This window comes from Rhopalosiphum maidis, chromosome 2, assembly GCF_003676215.2.
Source record: "Rhopalosiphum maidis isolate BTI-1 chromosome 2, ASM367621v3, whole genome shotgun sequence".
Taxonomy (NCBI): Eukaryota; Metazoa; Arthropoda; class Insecta; order Hemiptera; family Aphididae; genus Rhopalosiphum; species Rhopalosiphum maidis.
Window position 1 is genome coordinate 19790391 of NC_040878.1, and position 16041 is coordinate 19806431.

Here is a 16041-nt window from a genome sequence, read left to right on the forward strand (position 1 = left end):
ACGATAATTTTGTTTTTACAATATTGAACATAATGTATATATTTTTACGTTCAAATAATTTGCCACCCCTGACTAATATAATACATGATTTGTATTATATTTAAAAAAAAAATTGTTTATTTAATTTCTACCACAAAAAAAAAAAAAAATACAAATATCATCATAGTCAGATTTTTATGTAAACAATAAATATACTGTAAGTTACCTAGGTATAAATGTATATATTAAAAAATGTTAAGAATTAATTCTTATTTAACATCAAAATAATTAAAATATTATTAAAAATAATATATTTAAGTTATAATTGAGTAATAGAATAGTCTAATAGAGATATAATTAAGTATTTTATTTATATTTATATTGTATACATTAGAAAAATTCAATAAGTACGAACTAATAAATTTAAATACAAATAATAATTACAAAAAACAATAAAATTATTATTAAAAAAAAAATTGTATAAAAATAACATTATCTTACTCAATTAATATCTGCGAATATATTCACTATATCGAGGAGGTGTATTCCAAACGGCACTTGATGTACGTTGTTTATCACGGATATTCCAGCCTTTAAACATTTCTTTAAGACTCATACTTTTAGGGCAGTCAAAAAATAAGTCTCTTTCTTTAGAATTAATATGATATTGAAGTTCAAGTACAGCTTTTCTATTTTCTCCTAAAAATATTTTATTAATTTTTAAATAAATAATAGTTATTTTGCTAAATTATTTATTAGTATAGTAACTAAATAGTAAATGACAACTGTACATACGTTTGGCCCAATTTGGAACAGGTTTTTTGGGTCCAGATTCATCTTCAGAAGAGTCACGTGCAGAAACATCATTTAACCCATAATCATTTTTGTTATCAATCTTTAATAAACAGTTAAATTAGTTACAAGACTAAACTAATGCAAATTTAGTTTTTAACTTATTAACTAGTTAGAATAATAAAATAAACAAAATAAACTGCTTACTTTTGATTTTGGTAATGTTGCTAATTTAGGTACTGACGAAGTAGGTATATTTGAAGATAGTGCTTTAGGGCGAATTACTGATTTACTTTTTTCTGGTCTGTTAATAATAATACATTGATCAATAAATTTAGTTAAATAAAAATGCAGTTTTTAAAGATAAATTAAATTTAACTATTATCAACATTGAAAAAATAAAATAATTTTTACTTTGTTTCGTTTTTCTTTTTTAATTCATTCTCTTTCAATAAACGGTTCATCTCTAGTTTTTGCTAAAATATCAATACAAAGAATATTTTTTTAGTAAAATTACAATTACAAAGAACATAATATAATGTATCATAAAACTTTACCATTTTTAAGTGTTTTGCTTCTTCAGCCAGTTTACGCTTAGCATTAATCTCAGCTAATCTAAGTTCCGCTAGTTTTTGTTTCTTTAATGCTTCCTCTTTCATCATTATTTCTTTTTCCTTTTGTTTTTCTTCTTTTTTCTTCTTATCTTCAGCAGCTTTTTTAGCTTTCTCTTCAACACGTCTCATTTGTTCTTCTCTATGTTTAGCAGCCCTTAAATGTTGATCATCAAATTTCCTAAGGATAATAATATTTGATTTAAATAACCTTAAATAATTAGTAATTCAATATGCATTAAAACTGAATAATATACGTCTGGAAAATTGAATGTAGATAATTTCATAAAAAAACATTAGTGTTTGGAAGGAACATATTCCAAGGAACTTGTTTCAATATTGTTCATTTTTTAAAAGGAAAGATTTTTTTATAATTTAAATTTTTCTTTAGAAATTTAATTAGAAAAACTTTGATATAATATAAACCTTTAAACAACAATAAGTTAGAATATTTTTTTTATAAAATGTCAAGTCAGACACAACTAAATACAATTTTTATATTATCGAGGAAATTAAAATAAAAATATTCTTTTTCAATAAGAACATAACTGTGAACTATTAATTCTTTTAAATGAACTTTCCAAGCACTGAAAAATATGAAAGAAATTATATAGTCACCTTATCTTTAATAAGCAAAATAATCCAAATTTTATACAGCATAAAAACAAGTTATTTGGAATTTAAAATTATATTTTAAGCTTTTTAACCCAGCTAAAATTAAATTATCAAAACTTTTCAAAAAATAAATACCTACCTTTACCTTTCCAAATTGTAATATGAATAGAAAATGATAATTCAAGTTATAAAACATTTAAAATTTCACTAATTAATTATAAATTAAAAATAAACTTATGAAAATAAATTGTTGTCATAAGTTTGAATATCCAATATAGTTAAAATGTTTCATTAAATGGCTCATACAAATTCTATATAGCAATATGCTGAATTTTTTTTTTAATTTCTACTAATTTAAACATTTATGGAATTTAGTATTACATTTTCAAGCTTTAAGTAATAAAACTAAAAATGGAATTTTTTTCCTCTTTCAAGATAATAATTATATTGTACATATTACTAAATAGATTATTTCTATTATTTTGATAAATAATTTACATACAATTTGAAATTAATGCCTTTAAAACAAAATTGTAACCACGTACTTACTCAAATATTTTGTACATGGTATTATTTTTTTCAAAAACAAACATATTCATTAAAAAAAAAAGAAATGAAAATTTCAAATAAATATTTGGTGATAATTTTAAGTTTAGTTATTTATTTTTAATTACTTTTAATTTATTTTTGTAAAAATGTATGTTTCTTAGTTATCTTTAAAAATATATACAAGGAATTTTTTACTTTTCATCCCTTAAAATACTAAATTAATCCAATTTATTTCTAAAGACAACCCTTGAGATTAAATTATCTTATGAAGACACATGAACAATAATAAAAAAAAATTATAATTGTATTATATTAGCAATTTACTATTAAGACTAAACACCAAAAGAAATTAATAACACTGAAATACCTTTGATCTGCTTTGGATTTAAGATATATTTCTTTCCTTTTTTCAGCTTCGTTTTCTCGGATTTGATGAGGAGTTTGAGATAAATGATCTTCTAATGGTTTTACTGGCGTTGATATTTGTTTTTCTAATGGCACATAAAGTACATTAGTTTTTTTTGCATCAATATTATTTTCTTCTTGGAGTTTTCTTTTCATTGTTCTTGTCATATGCGTTGAAGATTTTTCCTCAATATTGACATCAATATCTTCTAGTTTTTCACGACGTTTGTTTTTTAATTGAGATTCGATACTATAAATTATATAAGCATAAAGAATGAAGAAAATAAATATTTTGACATGTAATCATCTTAAATATCTAAAAATGTTATACCTTTTTTTCTTAGAGTTTAATTTGCTTAAAGTTTGAGGTTGTGCAGAATTAGAATTTTCAGCACTAATGGGAGATTCTTCTGATATTAAATCAATAACTTTCCCCAATTTTTTTGTTTGATTAATTGCTAATGATTTTTTGGGCATGTCATAAGTTGTATTGGCATTAGTTTCTTTCATATGAGTCCCCTTATCTGGTGAAAACATTTCAGGAGATACACATTCTTCTAAATTTTTCATGAATTTTTTATCTACTACAAAAGTTGAATTTGCTGTTGGACAAGCAATAGGAGCTATATCCATCAATGTAGATAAAGCTCTTGCTCGACTAGCTCCTAAAATACAATTAAAATAATTATTGAATAAAATTAGGTATTTTTTAATGTAAAATTATCTCTAACTTTTTAAAAGTAATAATTATTATATGTATATATATTTAAATATATAGAATTATATTACAATTAAAAACAAAATATATAAATAAAATTAACTTTTAGCTTAATTATTTAATTATCTAGAGTAAGAATTAAATTTATTAGAATAATATTATAAACATTTTGTTAAAAAATAAAATATTTATTATATTTTCAGAATTTTAAAATCATTAATCAGTTATTACTTGTAGATGCTCCAGAACTGCTGATAGTTGAAGATTCTCTAACACCTTTTATTTTATCTGATGCAATCTATAAATGTCCAAATTATAATTTTATATAAATGTTACCTCAATGTAAAATATTACTAACTTTAAACATATAGTGTAAAATAAAAATGTAGTTTTAACTTTATACAGTATGTAAACAAAGAATAATACAGAAAAAAAGAATTAAAAATTATACCTACAATAAAAATAATATTAGCACTATTTGTTTATACAAAACCGGTAATTTAATTTAATTCAGCTAAAGTGCATATTGAATAATTATAAGTTTCAATGTAACATGAAATAAAAAAAATGATCAAATAGGCTTATAAATTACCATATTAATATACTGGATTTTACTTTAATAATATTAAGAAAGATTGTAAAAATGTAAAGCAAAAAAATTAATGGTTTTTTTTCTGTTATTTATTTTATAATACTTACAATGGAAGCTTGTCTTGTAGTTCTTCGGATAGGCGGAACAGCTGGTTGTTGAAAACTTGGTTCAGCAGCAAAGAGATCTCCAACCAAACAATTTTTTATTTCTAAATAATTTAAATAATTGATTATTTATTATAAAAATTGTGAATTTAATCATTTTAAACTTTAATATTTTTTTAAATAAATCACCACTAAGCAATTTTCTTATAAGACTTAAACTAAACAAATATTGCAAGAGTCAAATCTTTTAACTGTATTGGATAAAGTCTATGACTTACTAGATTGTCTTTTAGACATATTCTTTTCAGGTACATTCTGTGCAGATTGTAATAACTCATTATAAACAGCATCTAATTTTGATGTTTGAACCTATAATAAAAAATAAACTTAAAAATAATTACTAAAGCAGGTACTCTAATTAATAATACAAAGTTACTCATTTAGACCTTTGGTTCTTATACAATTTTTATTTAATATGATTCAACAATACATTTAAGTAATAAATAATAATTCTAGTAACTTACCTGAAAACCATTATCCATTTCGGTGATACCATTTTCTATCAATGATGAAAACAATTTATAAATTTCAAATATATCTGTTGATTGACAATCCATTTTTAATACGTAATACTGAAATATTTAAAATAAACAAAATATTATTCATAGAAAAACAGATCAATTAAAGTTTGTATTGTTAAGTTATAAATTAAAAATCAGAATATAATACTATAATCTACAATACATAGCTATGAAGCTAATGATAAAACATTGTGTGTTGCTGTCAAAAACGGAATACAATTTTGTGCAATGCAAGCAGATTTACCGAATAGTTTCATAACTTATCTTAATCACAGAGATGAGTATAATACACCGATTTACTACACACAATAACACACAACATACTAAAGATATTGATTAAAAATATATTAAACTTGAAACGAAACTATAATTTGTTCATTGCTACAACTAAATTGCGGAATCTAACAGGCAACTGCCATATTAATGCAACAAAATGTCAAATAATACTCACTGTTACAACTTACTCTAATCATAGAATATTGATTAATAAGTTATAAGTTTAAAAAAAATACATAAAATAAACAGTGCGTTCACAACTATTACTCACACGGCTTAAAAACATATATAACTATATAGAAGAAATATTTAATAAGTAGTGAAATTAACAATGAAACTATTCGACATAATTTATTACGTCCGGTGTAACATTTTATTATTATCACTTCCAAATAACGAGTAAGATAATTATAATATACTTTATGTTTATACGTACCACCGACGTTCAAATAGCAACGAAAACAGTGAACAGATTACGAAATAGTACAGTTTACTAATTCCCCAAAGCCCTAAGGAAATTGAGAATACGACATAACATAACACAAAACTTTAAAGTTATATTAAATAATAACAATATTTTCCGTTAAAAATTTAACTCTCAAGCGCACACACGGCCATGCGCAATGCTTTATACTTTGCTTATAATAACGGTTGAACATTTCAACGGTTGTATCATCTAATGGTGGGCGGGTGTATACGGGACTGAGAAGTGAGGGTCGGACCTAAAGATGGTATTCTGTTTTATGGTGTAGTTGTTGTTACCGTTCTACCTGTAACCATTTACACACGTGTGATAATGTATGTTAAAAATCAATGATAACAGTAAGATTGCCGCGTAAATTTAAATATGATAATTTTTCTTCTTTTACTTCGACCTTATTGTAAAATGCAATTTTTATAACTATAATCTACATTTTATGGTACCCATAGTAGGCATTTAAATATACATGGACATAAAATAAAATGCAATTCCTATTATAAGTAATATTTCAAGAAACACTCATACTTGTCGTATTATCTATGTTCTGTAATATCAACTATCAAGTGATCTTTATTATAGAACTAACAGTTTTAGACATACTGTGATAGGCAGAATGTCGATTGTAACACATACATATAAAACTTCCAGTGTTAAAATAAAAAATGATATTGTAACGAGTCCAGGTCAGAATAAGTTGTTATGTTGTTAACGTTAGGATTTGAATAATTTCAACAAAATGGTTAAGTATTTGAATTTTTATTAACAAAAATATTCGAAGTTTTTGTTAAATTAAAATGACTGTGTAAAATGTGAGTGGTAGCAAGTAAGGAGTAGGTGCAAGTTCTATAGATTCGACCCTATCGGCCTGTAGCTCGGCTTGTTTTCCACTGCAGTCTACAGATAACGATATCTCTATGACATATAACTGTGTAAATATCATATTATACGAATTTCAGGTTGCATCCCACATTTCCATACTATTTCTACTATCTTGTAAAATTATCGGACATGGCGGATGTCCCTTCATATATACAAGACATCACGATTCACGATATAGCAATATGTGTAGAGTATATATGTATATATAAAATGTACTATACTACTATTTAAATTGTGTACAATTTTAGCTCGATTTCGATATTATTTATACACCTCAATTTGTTAAAATATTTACAATTACAATAGGTATACTATATTTAACTATAATATTGGCTCTCGAATAGTGTTAATAATTATTATTATTTAGTATTAACCACAGATATATAAAACAATATTTAGTATTAATTTAATATAGGTAGGTAAGTTTAAACATAAGACCAATATATGATCCATATTATTATCATTTAAGCATACTTAATACATATTTTATACAGTAGACGAAGTGATGGTGATTGTGATCGAGGATGACATCCCACCAATTATTATAATCTACATTTTTCATCCTTCCACTTATTTTGTCCCAAATAATACATCCCCATTATTAGAATCTACAATAATTAAAATTATATATTTAAGTTATAGTTAAATCATTTTTTTTAATAAGACATAAGACTATAGTAATATATAAATAGTAAAATTTTTATATTTGTTTTTATACCTACTGTATAAATTTGATATTTTTATTGATAAATTGTGTGTATAAAAATTATATATTTATATAAATATGTTATTGTTATATGTTTTAAATAAAAAATATAATTATATATGTAAATAAAAATTTAAATACATGAACAAATAAAACACCAAACTGAAAAACAAAAATGTATAATATATATACAATTGTATTATAAAAATAAGGTATAGGCATAACATAGGCGTAATGCAACAATAGTATTAAAGTATGGACATACCGATCCCTCCACTTATTTTGAGCCACATTGAATCAACCTTACAGCACATACTATATATAAGTAAAATACCACAACTGGATAGATTGAAACCAGTAAGTTAAGTACCAACACGGCTACACGTCTTACACTACGGCCAGAGGCCAGGGCCGTCTTTAAATCTTTAATATGGTGCCTCTACGCTCTACGACTTGAAAATAGTACTATTTTATTAAAACAGCCAACAGGTAAATAAGGACAATAGGGGCGGTGGAAGATAAGAAAAAGTCTATAAATAGATTAATTTAACTTTAAATTATTTTTATTTTATTATTATTATTTTTATTTTTACTATTAGCAGTTCTAGCAATTCGATTATCTTTTGATATTTCTCGAAATAAGTTTATTTATTGGTATTAAATATTGATTATCGGTTGGTGACCTGGTAGAAACTAGGGGACCCCATCGATAACGGGGCCCTGGGCAAGGGCAAGTGCCCAATGGTAAAGAGGAGCCTGACTACCGTTACTTGAAAATAAAATAATGATGTAGTATAATAGTATAAGTAGTTATAATTTATAACGTTATATAATACTTATAACTGACAAAAAACGATTGACATTTGTAAACGTAATTATAACGGAAAATGATAAACATAAATAATTAAATAACACAAAACAAAACATAACGATTAACAAAATATATAATAATATATCAATATTATTAAACAAAACGTTATAATATATTTAGGTGGTATAATTAAACGAAATAATTTCCAATTATTAAATAGTTTTAAATTAAAATACTGGTTTCGTGGAAATATTTATTCTACTTGATTTATTTTTACTCAACCAAGAAATTTTATTCCGATTCGGCCCATTCCTGCATTAGATATTATTTAAAACTTAATAGGTAATAATAGGATAATTTTATTGCCAATAACTAATAGTAATAATTCAACTATTGTGTTAAGTTTACTCAGAATATTATTCACTATTCAGATGTTGGATGTTTGTCAAATTGCGGCCCGTGTACTTTTGAAACTGGTATCTACGTAAAACTGTTTTAAATTTTAATTCTAAATAACGATAAACGCAAAAGCTGTAAAACGTTTTAATACTGAATAACGATAAACTCAAAATTTGTATAACGTTTTAATTTTAAATAATGTATAACGAAATTTTTTTCCAAATGTAAGCCCTGATAAGTACCAAAAAAACAAAAATGTTTTAATGTTCCCGTAAATTAAAACTTCATGTATGCACAGTCACACGGACGCTTTTTATCCGTGTACGTCGGTACTACCTAAGCATGACACCACGAAAAAAAAATTGTTTCAAAAAAATCTTTTATTTTACAATAGTTTTTTTTATATTATTTAATAAATTACATAATTAAATGATAAGGTAATATAATAAATTATAAATAATTTTAATTTAGCAACACATACTTCTATTATGAGCACGGTAGATTAATAATAATAATAATCTACCGTGATTATGAGTTATTTTATTAGGTCAATATTCTGATGATACCGATTATGAAGATTCTGGCATCTTGTGGAGGATGTGGCTTTAGTCTGTGGTTTTTTCTCGATTTTAAAGTGAATGGCTCTTCTATTGAGTTTAGTTTCGAATGAAATTATTGAAATTGTTCTTTGATCCACACGGTTTCAGTTATGGTATTCCAGTGTCGTTGCGGAGTTGTGTTTCGCTTGTATAATGGATCTTTAAGAGCTATTCTCAGAAATTTGTTTTGTTTCGCTTGTATTTTTTTATTTTTGTTTGAAATGCGGCTGCTCAAATTGGGCATGCATATGTTATTAATGATCTTATAACTGATGTGTTTATTAGAAATGAGCATTTAATCTGAAGTGTAGGTGGTTGTAAATCAAATCTATTACACGACATTTTGGGAAATATATTCCGCCATTGTCTGGGCAGTCCATACACATATAAATATTTATTATATATTTATTTAAATATCTATGGGACAGTCTGACCAAAATATAAAGTAGGTAATATACTAATATTATCTATGCCTTAACGTAATTACTAATTACCACGGACCACGGTTGTAGTCATGGTAGTTTAGATTTGAATCCACCTTTAGTCCGTGAACTCCGTGATAATTAATAATTATCAAAACCAATATCTTATACTAAGGGCCATGAATACCTTTCATAGTTCAAAATAATGGAATAACTGAGAACTGTAAACATTAAGGGGGAAGGTCGGGCCCAACAATTTTAATCAAAAAATGGTCCAGGCTGCAGCTTAATTACGGTGTAAGTGAATAGTAGTGACCTAACCTGACTCTGGGAGGGATGGACCACTGGAGGCTGGAGCCCGGACTCCAGAAAACTGAATATAGTAAATTCATGGCATTGATAATTATAGGCATGTAGGTTCCATGGGAGAAGTCGTCGGTCACACTGTCACCACCTGTATGGGTAAGATGGGTGTGACCAACCACAACTGTATGCGGAATCGGCCAATTAGAAACCGCCAAGTACAATACGGTAACACGAAACACGTAGTACATTATTCGGTGATGGGTATACAATAAAGTGATTTATAAACAAGTGCATACGACCGCTGAATAAATACCGGCGGCTTAGTGTTTGGTTGCTCAAATATCAATCCGTTCAAATCCGGTGCCAATTAATTGGTTTCCGTCATTGTTTCGCGAGCGGTTTAAGTTTCAACATCATCGTAGTATTGAAATTTTTTCCTATTTGTTATTTTTTTCCTATTCCATTTTATTTCTATTTCCCCGTAACAAGTGATCATGAAGTTGATGCGCGGTTTGATCGTGTTCTCTGGGTTCCTTTTGAACTCCATACTCGCCGACTCCGTTGTTGATCTATCGGATTCGGATTTCGATTCATCGATAGCTGAATATGACACATCTTTGGTTATGTTCTATGCCCCATGGTATGTGTGTATGCACCAATATTATTACAGTAATGATGAAACTATAATTGATTTCGATTTTTGTTTAAACTAGGTGCGGACACTGTAAGAAATTGAAACCTGAATTCGAGAAGGCAGCCAAAAGTCTTCTGAAAGAAGATCCACCTGTAACATTAGCAAAGGTAATATGTCAGTGTAGTACTGCTTGATGTGTAACTATCATTTGCGATAACCTACCTATCTGCTAGAATTTATTTGATACCCTTGTAACAGCTATTTATGTAAAATTATTACTAAATAGTTACAATAATCTATATTATTAATATATGAACGTTAAAAAGCAACAGTTAATTTTAGTTCTTAATTTAAATGAAGTAATTGTGTGTATTTATATTATATAAATATTAAATTTTATTATAAAGCATAGGTACCAAATATTCATCCTATCTGCCATTAAAAAATCTAAAAATCTGATTGTACTATTAGGTATTTGATCTAATGTACTTATGCATTACAATATTTAAATGATGATAGTAATTAATTGTTAAGTTGCTTTTTTTTTCAATTTTAAATTTAGAAATAATATTCTAAATAAATAATATATTTTCTTTTCTTTTTACATTTTTTTTTTTTTTTAAGTCTAAAACTAATTTTTATAAATTACTAGTTATATACCTACTGATAAAATATTGTTTAGCACGCTTATTATATTTGGATAAATATCATTATTCACATTTATGTCTTATGGCTAGATAATCTTATTGTTGTATTATAACATAATGATTTTTATTTAAACCAAAAAGTTATTGGTAAAAAAAATAATTAAAAAAAATTAACTTTTGTTATTTAGCTTTGATTATTTTGCTTGTAAGTACATCTTGATAATTTATAGTATTTACATTTTAATGAATACAAATATGTATGCAGTATTTTTGGTGTACTAATATAACTTAGGTTTTGTATTAACAACTATATTTTAACTAAATTGTTTAAAGGTGGATTGTACGGAAGCTGGCAAAGAAGTATGTAATAAGTTTGGTGTTTCTGGATATCCAACTTTAAAAATTTTCAGAAATGGCAAAGTTTCTAAAGAATATAATGGACCCCGTGATTCTGGTACAAAATAATTAAATTGTGTATATTAAATAAATATTTTTATTCATTCTATGTATTATGTTTAGCTGGCATTATCAAGTACATGAAATCACAAGTCGGGCCAAGTTCAAAAGACTTATCTTCTGAAGACATTATTAAGAACTTCTTATCTAAAGATGATGTGGTAGTTGTTGGATTCTTTGAAACAGAAACTGATCTCAAGGGTAAATTTGTTCAACTTGCTAACAAATTACGTGAAAAAGTAAACTTTGGTCATACCACTTCACAGTCAGTTATTGAAAATATAATTACAAGTAAGTGATACTTATATTTCTAATCAATATTATTTATTTATTTAGTTTTCTTTAATTTATATACAGTATTTAATAAATAATGCTAAAAGCAAATCAGCTTCCAAGATTAATAGTAGGTCGAAAGACTATTAAAGTAAAATTTTATTATTCCAGCCCCCATTAGACCAGAATTCACTTAACTCGGAGTGTTGTTTTCATATTTATTTTAGACTAAAATAAACATGAAAATAAGTTCCATAAATTTCCCATATTATTTTATCACGATTATCTGTGGTTAATTACCAATTACATTAGTTTTAATTAATTAATGAAATTAATAAGAAAAAAAGACAATCAACAAATCAGCAATTTTTTCAAACCATTATAATGATTATATTATAATACATATTTTTAAATCTATAATACACATTTTTTTGTTATTTTGTTTATACTGGACATCCCAGAGCCCCAGTTAGTCTGGATGAATGAGGTTCTACTGTATTTTGAATAAGATGGTTTATAATAAAAGAATTTAGGTGGTTATTAAAGTATATATTTATGAAACTTGTTTTTTATACCATAATATATTATTGATAAATATAATCCTAACTTTTGTTCAAATTTTAATATATATATTTTTTGTTTTTTAGGAATAACGTTGTACTCTATAGACCTAAACATTTAAGTAACAAATTTGAACCAGATTTTGTTGTTTATGATGGTGAAGAATCAACATCTGCTTTAGAAGCTTGGATTACATCAAATTAGTAAGTACAAAACCTATTAATATCTAAATAATATTTTCATTTGTTCAAATTTATAATTATTTTTTAATTCGTTTAGTCATGGTTTAGTTGGTTATCGCCAAAAAGAAAACATGGAAGCTTTCAAACCTCCTTATGTTGGAGTCTATTATGCTGTTGACTATGTTAAAAATCCAAAAGGAACAAATTACTGGCGTAATAGAGTATTGAAAGTTGCCAAGTCTGTGAAAGATGTTACATTAGCTATAAACAACAAGGATGATTTCCAACATGAAATCAATGAGTATGGATTAGAGTTTGTATCAGATGACAAGCCTATAGTTTTGGCACGTTCTTTAGACAACAAGAAATACATAATGAAGGATGAATTCTCGTACGTATTAATGCTTACTAAAAAAAACTTAGTACTTTACTTAATTGAAAATTTTTTATTGTTATCATTTAATTAAATTTGTGTAAAAAACTCGTTCATATGGCAGAATTCTAGAACTTTTATAACAAATAGTAAAAACATTTCAATCAAAGGTTACGTGAATTTTTTTTAAACAGCACATTTTTCTGTTTTTAATTTTGTATTTAAAATTAAATATAATTGAGAAAAAATAAACGCTTATCATCTTTATTTCAATAGATTTTCTGATAGTATTCTTTCTGCCATATTGTATTGTATAGAAAACAATAAATAAAATATTTTTTAAATTTATAAATTAAGCAATATTTAATAACTTAAATTAATAAATAATATCGTATTTTTAAATTTGTTTGTAGAGTTGAAAATTTAGAAAAGTTTGTTAAGAATTTCCAAAACGGTAACTTAGAACCTTACATTAAATCAGAAGCAATTCCAGAAGATAACACTACACCAGTTAAAGTAGCTGTTGCCAAAAACTTTGATGATTTAGTTATTAACAATGGAGTTGACACATTAGTAGAATTCTATGCCCCGTGGTGTGGCCATTGTAAAAGTTTAGCTCCAGTTTATGAACAAGTTGCTGAAAAGGTAATAATTATGCTTTTATAATATCATAAAAATGTATGTATACTTTGTGTTTCCTTTCTAAATATTTAACACTTAAATCAATATATGCTGTTAGGTGATAATTTGAGTAAAAGATGAATATACTCTTTCTCGTTTATGATTAACTCAGGTGGCTGATTGTATAAAATATTGCACTATTAAATGCATTAATTTATTGTTCCGACAACCTCTTATACTTTGTCTAGCAATATAATAGCCGATTCAACATAATATCCCCATTTAACACTGATCCCACAAGAATTGCTTGGGGATATATAGAAAAATCCATTTTTGATGGGTTCATCATTCCATGATGTATTATTATAGAACACAGTATTGTTTTATTTTATCATGATTAATACTGTTAAAATGTAGCTGATTGTTGAATATAAAAGTTGATGCTATAAATTAATATATCAAAGCACGTGGTCTGTGTAAAATGGATAAAAATTGGTCATCGCCCAAAGTTTTTCTTTTATAAGAAAGAGTATAGATAATATACTTATATTATTATTTAATGCTATTTGGTATAATGTTATTTATTTTTTATTTTCATACCCCACTGTCATGTACTTCTTAAATAAATTAATGACATTCATATTTTTCAATGATCTTAAATGGTCAATAATTATATAATTCTTGTCAGCTAAACTATACTAAATTTTTTTTAGTTAAAAAATGAAGCTGTGTCTTTGGTAAAAATGGATGCAACTGCAAATGATGTTCCTTCTACTTTTGATGTTCGTGGATTCCCAACCTTATATTGGTTACCCAAAGATAGCAAAAATAAGCCTATTCGTTATGAGGTATTTAATAATTTATCAATTTTGATTGTACAATAACATTTGATTAATATGTATTATTTTATAATGTTATTAGGGAGGCCGAGAAGTTAATGATTTTATCAAGTATATAGCATCTAAGGCTACAAATGAACTCAATGGTTTTGATAGGTCTGGAAATCCCAAGGATGGCAAAAATGAACTGTAAACAGTAAATTATCAGTTCTAAATTAAACCACAAGGCTGATTTAATAATTATATTGGAATTGGACTACTCTTTTTTTTAATTAAATATTGAGTAGAGAGGAGAAATAAGTTTTGAATCAATCCAAATTCAATACAAAACTAACTACTTTAAATTTTTCTTGAAATAGATTATGCAAATATACATTTTATAGATAATTCATGCTCCATTTTCCTAATCATATCTGTTGAAGTAAAAAGTTATTGTAATTAAACATGATTATTCTGTAACTAAAATTATAATTTTAATAAATATGTTGTGATTTTCTATTTTGTTTATAATTGTTGTTTTTATTAATTTAATTTTGTAACAATCATTTAAAAAAAAATTAAGTTTTAAAATGTATCAAATTTTAATTGTCCTATAAAGTGGCAGGCGCCTATGCCACAACATAAAAAAAAAAGAAGCTTGACATTAAATAAATAGTAGGTTATTTATCAGTGGTCTCAACCTACGCTAGCTTTATTAAAAACTAAAATTGTTAATAAGAAGACTTATCACGACCCACTGGTTGAAGATCACTGATCTAGAAACATGTTTATGTATTCATCAATTGATGATTTATTTACAGCTAGAAATTTATGTAATTTATCTTTTATGTTTATTTGTACATTGATGTATTTGAAAATCAGTAACTGATCTTCTATTGTACACTGAAAAAAAGAATTGAAATTGGATGAATTGGCACATTTTTTTTGTGTGTAGTAATATTTATTATTCAACTGAAGAACTTAAAATAAATTAGTATTATGAATTAATTCAAAACGTATATGGTATTTTAGTCATACTTGATGTAAACATTACTTTTTAATTATATTTTGTAAAAATCGCATGAAGATAAAATTAGATTTTTATCCAAAAAGTAAAATAACAAACTATATTACAATATTATTTCAAATCCAATAGAAAACAATACCTAGTAAGTTTTGGTGAATATTACTGAGGGCATTAATTTCTTAATTTTATAAGAACACTTTCTAACTAAATTTATTGAATAATCCAAACAAATGATAAAATACGAAAAATAATTGTATACATTTTTATAGAAATTTAAAATATACCATAATTTTATTATATTTTAATGGAATCAAAATCAACACCATCTGTCCGACATAAAAATAATATAACAAACCAGTAAAACTAAATTTTGAATTATGATAACCACATAAAATATACAAATTTTGACCATATAATGTTTAATAACAGCAGCACACGAATAATGGCTAATGGATTATTAATGTAATATTTTACAGGTTTAAAAAGAATTAGTTTCATCTCATTAAATTTTTTAATTTTTAAGACATTGCCTACTTTATCATCCTCGTACATGTTTCATTACTGCACATAACTAATTAAAATTTATGATTGTATACGTACATGCAAATCATATACCAAAAATAA

General features: G+C 25.5%; 2 protein-coding genes across 2 annotated transcripts; one reads left to right on the plus strand and one right to left on the minus strand.

The window, feature by feature from the left end:
• Window positions 1-373: 373 nt before the first annotated feature.
• Window positions 374-5882, minus strand: LOC113553525 (inner centromere protein A). Its single transcript, XM_026956894.2, has 12 exons — window positions 5659-5882; window positions 4890-4997; window positions 4644-4734; window positions 4369-4469; window positions 3901-3967; window positions 3283-3616; window positions 2914-3201; window positions 1329-1563; window positions 1186-1247; window positions 979-1075; window positions 775-874; window positions 374-678 (listed from the first exon to the last, which is right to left on the minus strand). The coding sequence occupies exons 2-12, from the start codon at window positions 4980-4982 to the stop codon at window positions 485-487; spliced, it is 1662 nt and encodes a 553-aa protein (XP_026812695.1). The 5' UTR covers window positions 4983-4997; window positions 5659-5882; the 3' UTR covers window positions 374-484.
• A 4227-nt stretch (window positions 5883-10109) lies between these two features.
• LOC113552722 (protein disulfide-isomerase A3-like) lies at window positions 10110-14918 on the plus strand. Its single transcript, XM_026955594.1, is given in 10 exon segments — window positions 10110-10465; window positions 10539-10626; window positions 11440-11560; window positions 11626-11835; window positions 11838-11853; window positions 12483-12599; window positions 12676-12969; window positions 13365-13596; window positions 14286-14420; window positions 14494-14918. Coding segments are annotated over 10 exon segments (1470 nt in total). The 5' UTR covers window positions 10110-10319; the 3' UTR covers window positions 14605-14918.
• Window positions 14919-16041: the final 1123 nt, after the last annotated feature.

Bases quoted from the DNA above. Each gene is read 5' to 3' on its own strand.
- LOC113553525 (XM_026956894.2), bottom strand. From the start codon at position 4,982: ATGGATTGTCAATCAACAGATATATTTGAAATTTATAAATTGTTTTCA. The intron at 4,735-4,889 runs GTAAGTTACTAG...TTTTTATTATAG, and splicing joins AAATGGATAATGGTTTTCAG to GTTCAAACATCAAAATTAGA. The intron at 1,076-1,185 runs GTAAAAATTATT...TATTATTAACAG, and splicing joins AAAAAGAAAAACGAAACAAA to ACCAGAAAAAAGTAAATCAG.